Raw genomic sequence first — 16644 nt, 5'->3', positions numbered from 1 at the left:
TTTATGTTTCTTTGTGGTCACTGTAACAGAGCTGGTTAAGTCACACTTCCATATGTGTGGCTCCCTTTTTTTTAGTTACATATCTGTCCCATTTTAATATCTTTGATATTTATCACAGTGCAATTAAAAAGTGCTAATGTTTCCACTACAAATGCTGTTTTATGTAGTTTAGAAGTTGATCATAACATACATTTCCAGTAGATTTTTTTTACTAGTTGTTCAATATGTCCCATGCAATTGGTCTTAGGGCAAAGTAGTGAGAAGAAAGTTTGAAACATTCATATTCTTTTAGATCACAAATAACTTTAAAATAGCACTGATTATTAATAGAAGCCATCAACACATTTTCTCACTCTCTTTTTCAAGTTGCCTAAAAATTTTAGGAAAATAATTATTAGAATAATTCTAATCCCCTAAATCATTAGGAAATATTTTCAGTTGTGATTATCTTGCCTGGTTTTGCTGACAAATAAAGTAGTAAGTGTGTGGGACTAGTTCACGGATTCTGAAAGTCTTCAATGTAATGTTCATTGGAAGAATAGCATGAAGAGAAACTTTTTTCTCTGTAAACAAAGAGAAGCTATTTGCATTCTTTTGTGTCCATTACATTATTACAAGTCAAACACCCTAGCAGTCAAGGATTCTTTCAACATTTTATGTCATTCATAATCATGTATTTGAATTGCTGACCTTTGCATGATCCTGCTTTGGTTCGTTTTCCAGGCTTTCTCCCGTCTTTTTGTGCTCTGTAAAAGCAATACTTGTTGCAGGTCTGTTTAATAGTTCTTGGGAAGTTTGAAGTAATCACTTGTCATGCATGAAGCAGAAAGTGCTGCTGTTCACGCCAGGCCATCCTGGTAGCTTTTTGGATAGGACTGGACTGCCTGGCCATAGGTGTCTAGTGCCACTGCTAAGGAGCAATGGCAAAGTGTCATGAAGCCAGGAGCAAGAGAGGAGTGGGGGGGGAAGAGGAGTAGGGGACAGCAGGACAGGGAGTTTCCCCAGTACACAGTCCCTCCTGCAGCACCCAAACCAGGGGAGCGGAGCAGCTCTGGTGGCAGTCACAGGGTCACTCAGAGCCTGCAGGCTGGCAAACGAGCCTCCAGTGTTGAGGCAGGTCTGGGCTCACACCAGGAGGTCTAATGTTGCAGGGCCAGGATGGGCAGACCCCACCAGGTCACAGGGGCAAGGACACAGGCAAGGGCCTGAGTCCAAATGCACTCCTAGAGTGGTGGGCAAAGGGTCCTTGGTGGAACCTCAGATGAGGCTTTTCACAGGTCGTGCTCACGGCTTAGGGGCTTCCACATGGCCATGTCCAGCAGTGCACAGCTGCTCTGGCAGGGAAGCTGTGCCTCAGCTGGAGGGTCTGCAACAGCCAGAGCCTGCCAGCACACCAGGGCCCAACAGCTGCCTGACATAGGGGCCATCCTCTGCCAGGCCTCCCACCACCTCTCCCAGAGCTTAAATCTCCCACAGGTCTGAAATGCCCTCTGGCACTGCTAATGGCAGAAGCTGGTCGGATTTAGAGAACTAAATCCCTTCCCCCAACTGTTCATAGGGCATTTTGATGACTTCATCTTCTGTATCTGAGGAGTGTTTGTGCCTAGCCTGTTTTTATTGATAGTGGTTACATTCAAACCCTGACCTTGCTGTTGGCAACAGACAAAAAAAACTCTGTAGTTGCAATCGCTTCTCTTCCTAGTTAAGGAAAGAGAAGACAGATCATGTAAGGATGTTCATTTTTCTCCAGGAAGATAGAAATAATGGCACTGCAGCTTACAGCTTTGTAAGTGGAATATGAATGATAGGGGTATGTAGTCCCTTTTGAGCAAGTAAAGCTGTGTTGTAGCTTATTGCTCTCCTGAGATTAGCTTAAAATATGATAAGGGACATACCAATTCAGTGGTGCTCCTCCAGAAGTAAAGCAATAAAAAGAATAGGGAAATTTTTTCCCCCCACTTTGGGAGTCATCTCTTTTGTAGAAGTATAAAATTGGAACCATCAAAATCAGGAAACTTGAAAGGTTAATCAGTCATTTCCTGAAACCAAGGAAGATTGAAAGGTATTAGCTCAACTATAAATTCTTAGATAACTAAATCTGGATTTGTTTTCATCCATTATAATATGCAATCTTGTGTAGTTTCTACCGAAGCTACTACTGCTTCTCCATCATGCAAGAGTATCGATTCCAAAACCCAGTTCTCCCTCTTGTCCTTTTGACAGATTTGATGTATGTCTTCTCATTACTTTTATTAATTTAATCCATGGATTTTAGAGATGAAAAATGAGAAAGCACAGACACAACCTGTGAAAAACAGTGACTTTCTACCTCTGCTCCCCTTATACTATGGTTTAAAAAAAAAAATTATTCTGTAGAGGATTTTGCACTTTCAGTAGTGAAACATAATCAATTAAGCTTACCCATGTGGATGCCAGGATAAATTGGTACCCATTTACAGGAGAGAGGAATTACCATCCATTCTCTGGCTGTGTACTGGACAGAACTCTGAATCATAGCTGCATCTTCATGTAGAAACTCTGAAGACTTCACCTGCAATGTGATTAGAACTGGCTTAGCTTTGAAGTGAGGGTTTTGCAGAAAGAACAGAAATTACACACAGGCAAACAATCTAAATAATCTACTGGAAATTTTCAGTGGACACAGTATCTCCATTACCCCCTATTAATTTACTCTCTGATAACTTAATAAAATAGGTCTGATAAAAAAATTGTCATTTCAATTGTGCCTCTACCAGGCATTTCTAAGACAAGTCAAGATGGAGATGTCTGCCTTTAGAAACTACTCTCACTTGGTCAATGTTTGTTTCCTTGTGTTGCTGGCAATATAATTAATCACAACATTGTTTCAACTTTGCACCAGAGATCTTTGTATTAATGGTTGTCATTTTATGACCATAATTTTGACACACTAAGATACGCTTTAGGCTTGTACTTGTCTACAGTGATTTATTTTTTTCTTGAGTATGTGCTTTGGTAGATAAGTGCAAACTAGTTTTCTTTTCATGCTATCAAAGCATCTGCCTTGTCTTGATTTGACAGTATCTGAAGATAGTTTTACTCCTACAGCAAATGTTGAATTAGTGTCACTTCCAAACAAAGAAATTATTAGGAATATCTCATTTAAAAGAGCAATAGCTGTTTTTCATATCAGGTGTGTATGCGGATTAAAACCACCGAAGAAGTCTGGTCAACACTGACGTGTGTGCATGGTAGCAAAACATTGTAAAGCCATTTGGCAATAATATAAAGAGTAACAATAAATTAAATTCTAATAATAATCTAACAGTACTTCTAATTGGAAGACAGGCAGGAGAAGAAATGTCAGCGACAAAACCTTCAACTCATTTATTACCCACTGGTTATTCAAATGAATACGATACTTAAGTTATAAAAACTTGAGTTTTTGCCATATGCTGTGCAACACTAACCGTAACAGCCAGAGCTGTAACCTTTCAGAAGAAAGGTTAAACTACTTAAAAATTTTCCCCATCCCCTTATATCCTCTTCCCTAATATCCACTTTATATGGGTGAAATCTCATGAGTCAGTGAAGCTCCACATAGAGATCTTCAGCACATAACAAGTATGTATTGTATTTTTAGGATTGTTTCCAAACAATGGAGATACTTTGTTGTTGCTAACTCTGGCAATTTAAAAATATTTTGATTGTAGTCATTTATGTTCAACTGGAATATGCAGCTGGATACAAGTGGAAACAATTTTACACCTTTGCATTTGAATGAGACTAAGTGTTTTGCATTTCCCAATTCCATTACTGTCTATTTGACAAATTGTAGGGAAAATATTACTTATACTTTCCCAATGGCAGAGGTTTTCTTGTGCATGTTTGCTAAATGCATGTGTAGATGTTCATAGTCTTATTAGGCATACACAAGCTTCTTCATTCAGTGCAATTTCTTTTATATTCTGTGATTGTTTTTACCATTTATTGATTAAATAATCACTTTTTTAGAGAATAATGCATGTTAGTTACAGACTCTTCATAGTATTCATAGGAACTAATTCTGTATTTGACAAGAAATCGCTTGTGCTTGGCCTGAATTTACTGAACTTATTTATGCAGTGAGATGAAACCTTCTAATCTTTTCATGACATTTCAATGTGCTGTTCACAGCTCTCTCTATATAGACAACCACTGCATGTATTGAAGCTACCTATGAACATCATTACTGAAAACATGGGTTTCACTGTGCTTGGGTTTTTACTCACTTATGCAGACAGAATATTCTGTTAGCGTGCGTGCTGAAAATTTCCTCACACAGGAGTTCAAGTAACATTCCTTACTCAAGAAGTACCAAGGAAACAAATGCATTAGAGAAAGAAACAGCCAAAAATAATTTCTTCAGCCACAAGACCTGCACACTCTCAAAGTTATGAATAATGGGTGGAATCCAAGGTCAAAAAATTCTTGTGACTTCAGCGGTGCCAGTCACACAAACCACTGACAAACAGTGTGGAAAATTCACTGCAGCACAAGTAGGGTCAAAGCCTCCCATCGAGTGCTTTAGAAAAGACAAAAATGCTGTATAATATATTCAGAGCTGTCAACCCACCAACTTGTCCAGGGATGATAATACTCATGATCTGGGAAACAAAAAGGAGAAAAGTAAAGGAATGATTTTAAAAAGAGAAGAGAGGAAGAGAGAAGGCTGTAACAAATGATGCCACAAAAAGAGCACACAGAAGAAAAATAGTGATGGAAGATAACATAGAAAAACATTGCTTGAAATTAAAGTCTTCAGAATTCAAGAAAGGAAGCAAGGACCTCTAATAAAAAGTTATCTTTCTGTGATTTTTTCATTAATAATCTTTATAGTGTGCCCACAAACAATAAAATATCATCATAAATGCAAATTTTGATGCAGAAAATAACCACCACCTATCCCAGCTCAAAAAAGTTGTGCTTTTGAATATGTGCTTTTTTTTTTTTAAGTCAGAAGCCTGTCCCACAGATGCTACTGTAGGCAAGCTGTACAAAAATAAAGGTAGCACAAAGAAACGTACAAAATGTATTTTCTCTGTGCTTGGATGTCTTTTGGGAAAGACAGGAGTCTAAGCAAAACTGTATTTAAGTTCAGTAGCACATTGTTTTTCTGTCTGAGCAGTAGCAGACCAAAAGCCTTGTGCATGTGCTCTGAAGCTGCCCAGACACAGTGCTCAGAAAGACCATTAAGCCAACAGCACAATCCTGTGCCTGAGGTGCCCCTCCAGATCAAAGAGAACAATGCTTTGCAGTTGTGCTTCCCTCTCTGTATTGCTGCTTCAGAACTAAAAATCAGCCACAGTTGTCTAAACTCCTTGCTTTCAAGAAGCTGCAAAGGTATTAAAGCTGAGTTTTGGAGAGACTCAGAAATTTTCATGTATTATTCAGATTTGAATGTTTAAGAGGAAAGTAGACATTTGTCAAAGAGTCTTACTCTCAATATTTCATTTAATACCAATATAAATTCTATGAAATACTAGCACATCATTTACCCCTTGAACCACTTGAGCAGGCTCAAAGACTGGTATTTTCCTCTTGTTTTCCCTTTTTATTCCATTTCCAAAAGTATCAACTAATTTCAGGGGTTTCCTGAGTGGGAAGGGGGAGGGGGAGGTAGTCCCAAGGACAGAAAAGCTTCAAGTAGCCATCCAAATGGCCATCCATTTCCATGTGCTTTTTTTCTGTCTCTTTTATGTAGTGTTTTAAGGATCCCATAATCAGACAATAGTTAGATTGTAAATTGATGAATTGTGAAAATAACTTAAAACCTATTTCCTTTATTTTGCTTTAAATATTTCACTTGCCACAGTAGCACAGAGCTGGAACTGTGCTCAGAAATATCCCCCAAAAAGGCCTGCAAATCTCTCCAAATAGATATCTCTGTTCTGGTTTGATGTTCTGTCTTCTAATTAACAAAGGCCTGTCAGCAATCTCACAGCTAGTTCAGGCACACAGGTCTTAATAGTGAAGTGTGATGACTTCAGAATTAGGTCTTTTATTTGCATGACTTTTCTGTGTTTCACTCTTTGATCAGAACTTGATACCTGATGCTGTTCAGATGAGTTCAAACTCATTTTCATTACTTGTGATGGTGAAGATAAGGCAGAGCTCGTTCAACACATCTCTGCAGTGGAGGCAACATTTCACTGCTTGGAGCATAAGAAGGGGCAGGGTGATGGCAGGCAGGAGAAGTAGAAGGGGTACAACAGGCAGAAAAGCCCTGGATTGCCAGGCTGGCTGCTGCTGCTGCTGCTTGGGGAAACAAAAAAGCCAATGGCCAGGCACATGCTGGCACATGCCAACAGCCCTACCTGTGCCCAGCAGCCCTACCTGTGCCCACCATCACCAGCTGCAGTCGCTCCCCTTGGCCTTCAGCACAGAGCAAGGGGCAGCAAGATCCTGACCCTTCCTGCCCTGCTCAGCAGCTCCTGGGTCACTGCCTTCTCTGGGTAAAGCCTAGAGCTTCTTGTGAAATGAAATGTTTTATAACATGTATTTTAGAAAAATACTGTGTTAAGATTAGAAACATTGTTAATTTTCATAACAACAACTAATATACTTGCCTTGCTTTTGGACTTGGCAGGATGCCGACTACTTTTAAAGCATAAATTTTGTTTCAACTTCCAGTGAAAGTACTTCCCTTTGTGCTGCTGATGTTCTACACTCATTATCTGTAGCTAATCCAATTCCTAAACTGAATAAACATAATTAGTTAATATTAAAGTTTTAAAAGTAATCCTGACCATGCTTTCAGGAAGGTAAAAATGGTATTAGAGTTGGTTAAAATAAAATTAAAACAAAATTGGCAAAAAGTAAATAATGGGATTTCATAACTTTTTCAGAATTGTTTCATTTAACTTCTAAATCACAATTGGCCATCTACTTGATACATATATGTGCATACATATGTGTGTGCAAGAGAGATACAAGCACAAAATTAAGAAAAAGAAAGCCTTGACAATACAAGATTAACAGTTCCAGAATTTTCAGCCACACAGTAGTTTGCTAAGAACAATAAAATCTACCTGTTTTACCTTAATGTGTTTTTGTGGGCAAACACTTAAAAGGATGCAGGAATAACGACGAAGCCTTTGATCCATCCATTCATTAAGTACATTTTAAAAACGTTCTAATGAGAAAGAAATGGTCTGATTTAGAAATCAGCATCTATAATATTGTATCGAGAATTTTGTAGACAGCAATGTTTAGAGGCATTTGCTAGCAGCCCACATCAGTGTGTCAGGCAGAACAGCCAGCATGGAGCAAAACAACACTTCAGCAGCCTCTTACTACAAACCACATCTCGGCTAAGGGCCTCTTAGAATAACAGGCTATAGTCATCAAAATAAGTTTAAAAATAGGGAAGTTATTTGTTTTATAATAAATAAATATTGTTTACTTAATACTTGGGAAAATTTGGATAAATTATTCCAGGCAAAAAATGTGAAACATCTCATTTGCTGTTTAAGTGGGATTTAATGAACTATTGAATCCCACTCAGTGAAGGCAAACAATGGTCTACGTTGATGGGACAGATATTTCACCATTTTCATTGCCTGAACTGTAGGAAGCATCCCAGCAATAACTAGTCTAGAACATGTGGATTCAGTAGCTGTACCATCAAATAAAGTACTTTGATTTTGCATATTGAGACAGCTAAATATATACAATATGAATAATAAAGTCAACATCAAAGATACAGTCTCAGTTATAAGAGTTGCAATACAAATATTGACTTTTCAAAGACATTTCATTTTTTCTGCCTGTTAGTGTTACCTTTTCTGGGTTGTTAATCTCATCACATTTATTAGGTGATGACCTACTGTTTCTTATACATAAGAGGAACACTACTTTTTGTAATGCATATATAGAACATTAAGATTAAAATTCAGATATAGGGTCATCATCAATGTGTTGTTTGTTGTACCTTAATATTCCAAGTTTTCCATTACAATTCAGAAACTGGACAACAATGTAAAATCCATAGCTCTTAGTAAAAATCTTTGATTGCTAGAGGAATCACTAAAAGAAATAATGATTTAACTGTTCTCTCTCAATTGCATCTACAGGTTTCTAACACACTGCATTATTATTTGTCCCACTTGGATGCAGAACATGAGAAAGCATTTGTCAGAGAGTCCTTCTAGAGTGAGAAAATTATTTTTCTGAAAGCAAGCCAGGACAGATAAGATTACCAGTGAGGTTACTGGTGCACTAAAATGGTACAGATTTATGTAGAATTGCATCACTTAAGAACTTGGACTATTTCAATTGTAATTCTTGTGATATTTGGGTTGCTTTTGAAAATAAGTGAATTAATATTTGTAAAATTGTACTTTTTTTGTAGCAATAAACAGTAACGTTTAAAGTAAAATTAACAATATTTTCCCTATTCTGAATTATTTAGGGTATTTCCAGGCTAAGGTACACATAAACAGCATATAATGTTGAATCTCATTCTAAACCAAATAATCTTTTCCCTAATTCTCTGAGTTAAAATTTTTACTGTTACATTCTACCTAGATAGGTTCAAGGTGTTTTCTAAAACTGCCTCTCCTATGGAAGGCAGAGCTTAATCCAGCACATATTCCAGTGATAACATCTGGAATAAAACACAGATTGATACATTTAATTAGTATGTTTCTCGTAACTCCGCATTTTTACCCATGAAATACTTCAATTAAGTAATACAAAGTAAAGCTGTCAATTTGTCAAATATTATAACATTATGCAGGCTGTATTATTTTCTCTTATCTCTTTTGTCAAATCTGATCTCTGAAGTTATCAGGCTACAATATCTAAGATAGCTTTAAGATGCCATGAACCAAAGTAGCAAATCTAATTAAGATGAAATATTTGATCTATAATGGAAATAACATTATCTTTTTTCCCAGATATGTATTCCATATAACCCTCATCCAATAGCATGCTGAATTTCCTGCCTGTGCTTGCTTTATCTTTTCTGCATAATTTTTTCAGATCATTAATACATGCAGTTCTTGGTTATAAAACCTTGCCTTCTCATGCAGATCATTTTACTTTAGCAAAGCCATATTGCATTTGTAACCACTGGTCATGGTTTCCAAAAGCTCTAGATACATTTCGCCTTTTAAATAATAACACACCCACCTACAGTTTCAGTTCAGTAATAACTATAAAGATGCAGATATTGGTATAAGGAATGTATTAGTATTCATATTATTTTGTTATTAATTAATCATTCATATAAAATAATTAATATCATAGTCAGTGGTCTTAAGTGGCCGAGATAGTTCTCCAAGACTACAGCCTTAAAAAATAAAGGATGAAAAAATATCAAATAAAATAAAAATTCAAGTGTTTGAAAAAATACATCCCCTGTTTATATGTCACAGGATGAGGAGGGAGGTAGAGCTTTAATTCTGGTTTTAGTGCAGTTTCACCTGTAGATGAACTTATATTTATTCTGCTTTTCTTTCCCTCCCTCCCCTGCTATCTTGCAGCAAACGTATGTGACAATGAACTACTGCATTGCCAGAACGGTGGGACGTGCATCAACAACGTGCGGTGCCAGTGTCCTCCGGCTTACACTGGCATTTTGTGCGAGAAGTTGAAGTGTGAGAGGGATCCAGGAGGCTGCGGCCAGAACTCGGGCCAGGGGGCAAGGGCACACAGGCCTCTCGTACTGCTGACTGCTCTTCTGGCAGCAGCAGGACTCTGCACGTGGTAGGCTCCGTGTGCTGGATGGCATCACACTCAGACTGCTTCAAATGAACGTGCCACACGAAAACAGGACAACACCCAAGCGTTTGCTACTGAAATCTAAAAAGGAAAAAGGAGAGAAAAAATAACCCCACACAGACTAAGAAGGCCTAACTGAACTAAGCCATATCAATCAGTTATGGACAGGGCTCTGAGTCAAGATTGTTCACCTCTGACTTGAGACACGTTGGCAGCTGCCTGTTCTGTCAAATCAATCAATGCTGGCTGCAAAGCTTACACAGGACTGAAACAGCTTTGACGGCCCCCAGAATGGGAAGAAAATTCAAACAACATTTGCTACTCCTATATGGTGCGCTAGTGTACCTCTGCCCGGTGTGTGGACCGACCAAATAAAGGCATTCTTTGCTGTCAGTGCATTGTGGGTATAAGGAAATCTGTAAAAGCTGCCATATTGGCCTGCTTCAGTCCCCAAATCCTTCCCAACCTGTGCTTTAGTGAACGTTGCTCTGTAACCCTTGTTGGTTGAAAGATTTCTTTGTCTGATGTTAGTGATGCACATGTGTAACAGCCCCCTCAATAAAACTCAAGCCAGTCATATCCTTGTATACCTTAGAAGCACTGCATCAGTAAGATGCTGTGTTCACCTACTGTACAAGAGTGGCTATAGGACAAAAAGTGTATTTATCCTTTTGTATTCAAATGAAGTTATTTTTCTTGAAATAATGTACAATGTAGATTTTTTGTATTATTGCCTATTTGTGTTACCAGACAATTTATTAATGTATTTAATTCTAATCAGATAAGAGAAAACTATTACTTTTTATTTAGTCCTTTTCTTTTTCCTTTCATTTAATTGTGCAGAGATTTCTCTGTATGGGCAACGTGCTGGCATCAAAGAATATCAGTTTACATATATAACAAGTGTAATAAGATTCCACCAAAGGACATTATAAATGTTTTCTTGTTGCTTTAACACTGGAAGATTTCAAAGAATAAAAATTCCTGCATAAACAGTTCCAGGATGATGCATTGCTATTTCTTAAGGCCTTTTTAGAAAATAAAAAACAAACAAAATATTTATGATTTTAGCACCTAGTGTGGAAGAAACCCAGATTCAAAAGTGGAAATTACATCATAACAATCTAACCTGGCTTTATTGTTACTACTGTCATACTCTTGCAAGCAACCTTAAATGTAAAGGACATAATTTACTTGAGGAAGCTTTCATCAAATCCTAAGACTGAAAAAGGTATGAAAACTTGAATAGCTCTCATCTTTGTTCTCTCAATTAATCACAGACATTATTCCAACACCAAATTACAAGGTATCATAGAAGCTAGTCTTTAATTCACACTATTTTTGCGGATTATGGCAATAATGAAGTGGATATAACCACAGCTTATATTGTTTCTCCAAAAGCTTCATTAAAATGATTTGTTTATATATGTAGTAGTCTGCTTAAGAAACTGCAAAAACAGCAGCAATCACAAAAAAGCCAAGATTTAACTTTTAATAAAGTAAAATTCAATATTTTGAAGGAATGTCAAAATATACAGCAGTGAATAGGTAAAAAGTGCTGCTCCAGCAAATAAAGTTTATTTCAAGTATTGCCCAGGGTGTAATAAATTCTTGTTTCTGCCTTTTATTAGGCCAATTACTGAGTGTGACAGAAAAGGATAGCAAGAACAGAGAGGCAAGCCAAAACCACAGCAGTGTTTCAAAGACCTGGGAAAAAAAAAAAAAAATCAAAAGGTAGCAAGACTGTGTGAATTCATTTCCTGCCAATTTTCATCATAATGTTTATAAATATTTTACCAACATAATAGCCTAGTGAGGAAAACAATTAATGGGCAAAAGAAAAAGTCTGGAAAGAAATACATTCTACCTGACTGCCTCTTCCAAATGGTGAACAGCCCAGAATTGAGAACACTCCCTTCTCGGATAACCTCTTTCTGTGAGGAAGCAAGTTTTGCAGGACAGGACTCTCAGCCTCCAGAAGTGGGTAGGGAAACCAGGTCTTCCTTTCTAAAAAGAAATAGAATTCTAAAAGAATCCTATGAAGAGGCTGATGACAACAAGCCGGTGCTTCTTCAGGCTGTTGCCTTGATCATGCAGAATGTTTGCTGTTCACTCTGCCACTTTCTTTTATGGACTACATAAGATAAGGCACAGATAAATTAAGTGCTTGGCTGGATGCCAGTCATGGCCTACATGAGATTGCAGGTATATTTTAGAAGTATGTTCTCGACAATAAACAGAAAATTATATTGAGCAGACTCAATGAGGAATATAAATGCTAATACAGGTGGCATACAGAGTCAGAGATTACCTATAATTAAGTGGATTTTTGATATTAAAATGTGGAATTTAAGTTTTTTTAAAGCTTTTTAGCACAGACCAATTCAGGTTGTGTAATTATTGGAAAAGATGTGCTTTAATTGTCATTATAAACTCAAGGCTTTGTGAAAGTGCTAAGCAAGCATGTTATGCATATTTGGTTAGAAGGGATTCTGCCAGCAGTGCTGAAGTATAATGAATGTAAGGTCACAATCAATTCAGCTGCATTCCAATTTCATATACTTATGATCTTCTAAACCAGGGCAGAGTATATGGCTTTCCACGTATTTAGCTGCCATTTCATGCATTTTATCCTCCCTCTCCTATTAATAAACAGTTTTATACAGGAGTATATTCAGTGGCAAGTCTTCTTATCAATCACCCTTTTCTTCAGCTTCATTTTTTTTTCCTCTGAACTCCACAGACCTTCACTAATTGAGAATTTTGAGTAACAGTTTCTGCTACTGTATTCCAGGTATATTTCTAAAATTATGTGTGCATCTCTGAAAGAGGAGATTTACATCACTCAGCATGGCTTTATCTGCTTTTTTAAATTTAATTCAGTGTAAAATGAAGGCAGAACTTGTTCCCCATTTCAGAAGCTGTGAAGAACAACAGATTTATTTTCCTGAACATACAGTAGGATCTCTTCATGATAACATGTAGTCTCAGTGTCTGCTTTTTCACCTGAAAATATAGACCCCTTCCAATATATTTAGGTTTCTTAGAGTGGGTATCCTCTCCTGTAAAATAACAATACATTCATGATATTGAAAAAGGGCAACACAATCACTAACCTAGGATTTTGGTTCTGTATCAAAATGCAGCAAGATTCCTAATGTGGAATTATCATTTTCTGACTGATATTTCTTTCCTAGAAGGTTTAGCATCCAAGAACTGATTAGGCTTCACATTGCTTAGTTGTCCAGATTATAGCTCAGAGTACAGTGACCTTAAAATTAGCATTCATCATTAAATTGATCCAGTCATATCAGTTCCAGTTGCTTTGCTAAATCAGTCAGTCCTTGTCAGCTTGCAATTCCTGTGTTTCTAACTAGAGAATTGGTTCTGATCCAGGATCCACACGTGTTTAACATCTGAAAATGGGGCAGCTTATGCTAAGGTGCTGCTCCCTGACAAGGTAGCTGCAGAAATTTCTACTTCACGCTAGCCATCTTTCTCACAGGGAAATTAAGAGAGAGGCATCTGTCTTAGTGCTACCTAATTGTTTCAAAAACAAACTACCCAAATGGAAAAAAAAAAATCTAGTCAGATGCAAATTGAGCCCAGATATTGCCATCAAACAATAATTGATCATGACTGAGCCACTGAGAAGTTATTTCCTGTAGTGAACAGGAAAAAAAAATAATGCGCAAAAGACTTCTCAAATTCAGAAAGAGTTCTTCTGCTTACATATAATTTTGTACATCTTGCTCGTAACTCCAAGATGCCAGAGGGATTTGTTATAACCTCATTGGGATTCTAGGTTTATTAAACCATTGAATTAACTAGATTCACCCATGCATGCAGTTTATTCACCTGTGAGAAATGTGAGTAATATTTTTCATAGAATATGCAAGACCAGATTTTCAGGCAACCTTCAGCCTAGCCTTCATGTTTGTCCTTGCAAATGCAAAGTTACAGATGCAAATATTAAGACATAATCAGTTCATTCCCAAGAAAAACTGTAAGTTTAATTATTTATGGATGCAAATATTTATCCAATAAAATGCAGATCAAGTATTATAAATCAGAAATTTTATATTAACCATCTTAATACCTTTCCCACCCTCATACAGTATCAGAAAGAAGAGGATGGAAGTCTATGCAAAAAAAGCAAGTGGAACAGCAGCATTTTGCACCATATGGTGCATTTCATTTAATGAAATCAAAGTTCATCACCAGTGCAATATGTTCACCGAGGCACCATTTTTGCCACCATATGCAATAAATAAAATTCCAGTACAAAGCATATGTTTCCCTTTATTGTTTTTCTGGACATCATTATCTATACAGACACAAACATATAGACAATGAAATCCTGCTTGAGACATTTTACAGTCTCAAAGAGTACAGAGAAGACTAATGTTATGCAATCTAGATCTAAACAGATTTAAAGGCTTCAGGCTTGAATTCCTGCACACATTGCTAGCTAATGCTCATCTCTGAGTAGGACCGGGATAAAGATCACACCGTGGAAGTTCACTGAATCAGGGTTCCACAGCGCTCACAGAACCAGCGACAGCCTGCTTACAGAAAGCACCACAGGATGGCGTTTGCCCTGCATCTGTCAGCGGGGGCAACCACGTCTCACCCGGGGACACACCCAGGCATCGCCCCTCCGTCAAAACCTTTGCATCTGTGTTTACAGATGCGCACATTCCACTTACGGTTGGTAAGACACCTGCTGTTTACACGATGCTGCCCGATGGAGTTGCTGTACACATGGTCAAGCCTACTATTGTCACTGGAAATGCACTTTTTGTACTAGAAGCAAGCCACTGTTGAGAAACTGGAGTAACAACAGTGTATTCTGGGAAAAGAAGGTCAGAGGTAGGTTTTGGGGCTATGCTTGTTTTGAGAAAATGAGACTGGTTTTGAATGAGTATTTTCTGTTTATCACAAAATGTAATTTTCACTTGATTACTCTGTGCAGGTATTTGTGACATCCGAGAACAAATAACTAGTAAGTTAATTCTAATATTTACACATCTTAACATGACCTCTCACAAATTACATCAGTTCAATCCTATATACTGGCAGCCTTTACAGTTCAAGGCTCATGGCAGAGCACTCTTCAAAAAAAAAAAGTAGTATTGAGGGCATTGAAATGCATGAAATGGACTTGAGAATTCCTATATCTAAGTGTAAAAACTAGAATATGTATATATACACACCCCAGCGCTGAAGCCAAAATCTCCCTAAACTGGAAGCCTCAGAATTCTAAATAGAAACTGCCTGATTCTTAAAAGTATTGTAAAGATCAGTGCAAATCTAAAAAAGAAGGAAAAATTCACTGATTTCTGATTCAGCTCCATTGCAAGAATGGATTTTTTTTTTAATAATTTTTTCTGGTTGGGCTATCAGTTGTTTTGAGTTTAATGCATTCTCTGCATTCAGAAGTGCAACACCACTCCACACAATTAGCAAAAACACATCACAAGATGCAGATCATTCAGGCCCTTACTCTTGACATCTTGTGCAACACATATCCTAAGTTCCCTGATTTTAAGGTGGCCTTGATCTAGCTGATGCTTTCACAACTCTCAGTAGCTGTATTCAGTGTTAGCTGAACATGTAAATGAAAACATTTCAAGCCTTGTACATCTATGGGGAATGTGGTTAGCTTTGCACCTGCAAATAATTGTAGATGCAAAATTACTGACTGCTGCCTTTATTAGTTGTTTGCAATTGACAGTACCAAGAAATCTCCTTCAAAGGCTTGGGTCTCTGTGACTGAATTCTGTAAACACACTGAATGAAAAAATGTATTTGCTTACTCTAAGTAAAATACACGGCAAAGTCATTCTTACAAGATTCTTGTGACCTTCAAAGTCAAACCACTTCCATTTATCACTACTGAGATACTTCAAAAACCCTCAAAGACGGGACAATAGGGCTAGACTGTTATTCTCTACAGCCTATAAGTATTCAGATACTTCAGATATCTTTTAATAGAGATGAAGAAACTGTGACCCAGAGAGGTAAATGGAGTTGCCTGAAACAACCCAAAAAACCAAAGGCAAGGAACAAGTTCAACATGCTCAAGCTCCACAGCACGTTGAATATGAATAAAATGTTACACTACAAGAATATAAAAAAACTTTTTAGTAGCTTTGGTTATAATTGCCATTATGTATAGCATTACTATACATATGATATAATATTATTATGCATAACCTATATTACTAATTAGAGAACACTCCTTCACATCTTCTCATTTTATAATGAATTTGTCCTCACAAGTGACAGGCAGGACAGATGTATCCTAAATAGTGTACTCCTTGCCTGAACAGTCACTATTCTTACTTAACTTCATTCTTTCTTCACTTTATTAAGGGTTATGAGCACCAAGGTCATAAAGAAGATAGTATTTGTATACTGGCATTTTAATGAGAATTAATAGCATATAGTGGATGATAAATTAAAGATGGCAATCATGTTTTTAACTATTATGATATCTCATAAATTATTTCCTACAGCTTAATATTAGTCATTTTAATGGTTGGAGAATTTAATGTGTTTACAAAACTGGACCAATAAATTTAGACCTCAAGCACTAAAATAACTTAGTTTATTGTTTACTTTTTGCTACTTTTACTGACCTTATGCATAATAACTCTATTACATTCTTCCTGCAAAACAGGCCTGCTAAATACATGCCCACCTCAAAGCTGGCATATATGCCAAAAACCAATAAGCTAAAACAGTACCAATCACATTTGTAAGTTGAGATTTGCTCATCCAATAGAGCTTAAAATCATTCACAGAAAATTAAATTCAAATATTAAAACAAAGTCTTCCACTGCACAGTGTAGAAACTAAAGGTTCCTGAAGACATAGACCAGCAAGACCAAGATG

The 16644-nt window shown here is 37.1% G+C and overlaps 1 protein-coding gene across 9 annotated transcripts in view; it reads left to right on the top strand.

The window, feature by feature from the left end:
- The window catches only part of NTNG1 (netrin G1), a 150025-nt gene extending 139286 nt beyond the window's left edge, over positions 1–10739 (top strand). For all 9 annotated transcript variants that reach the window (XM_064664544.1, XM_064664546.1, XM_064664547.1 and 6 more), the window contains one exon: positions 9507–10739. In XM_064664544.1, the coding sequence (XP_064520614.1) occupies positions 9507–9733 (227 nt within the window). In that variant the 3' untranslated portion in view covers positions 9734–10739. The remainder of the gene's footprint in view (positions 1–9506) is intronic.
- Positions 10740–16644: the final 5905 nt, after the last annotated feature.

The sequence above is a fragment of the Pseudopipra pipra genome, chromosome 9, assembly GCF_036250125.1.
Source record: "Pseudopipra pipra isolate bDixPip1 chromosome 9, bDixPip1.hap1, whole genome shotgun sequence".
NCBI classification, from domain to species: domain Eukaryota; kingdom Metazoa; phylum Chordata; class Aves; order Passeriformes; family Pipridae; genus Pseudopipra; species Pseudopipra pipra.
This window is presented reverse-complemented; position numbering and strand designations above follow the sequence as displayed.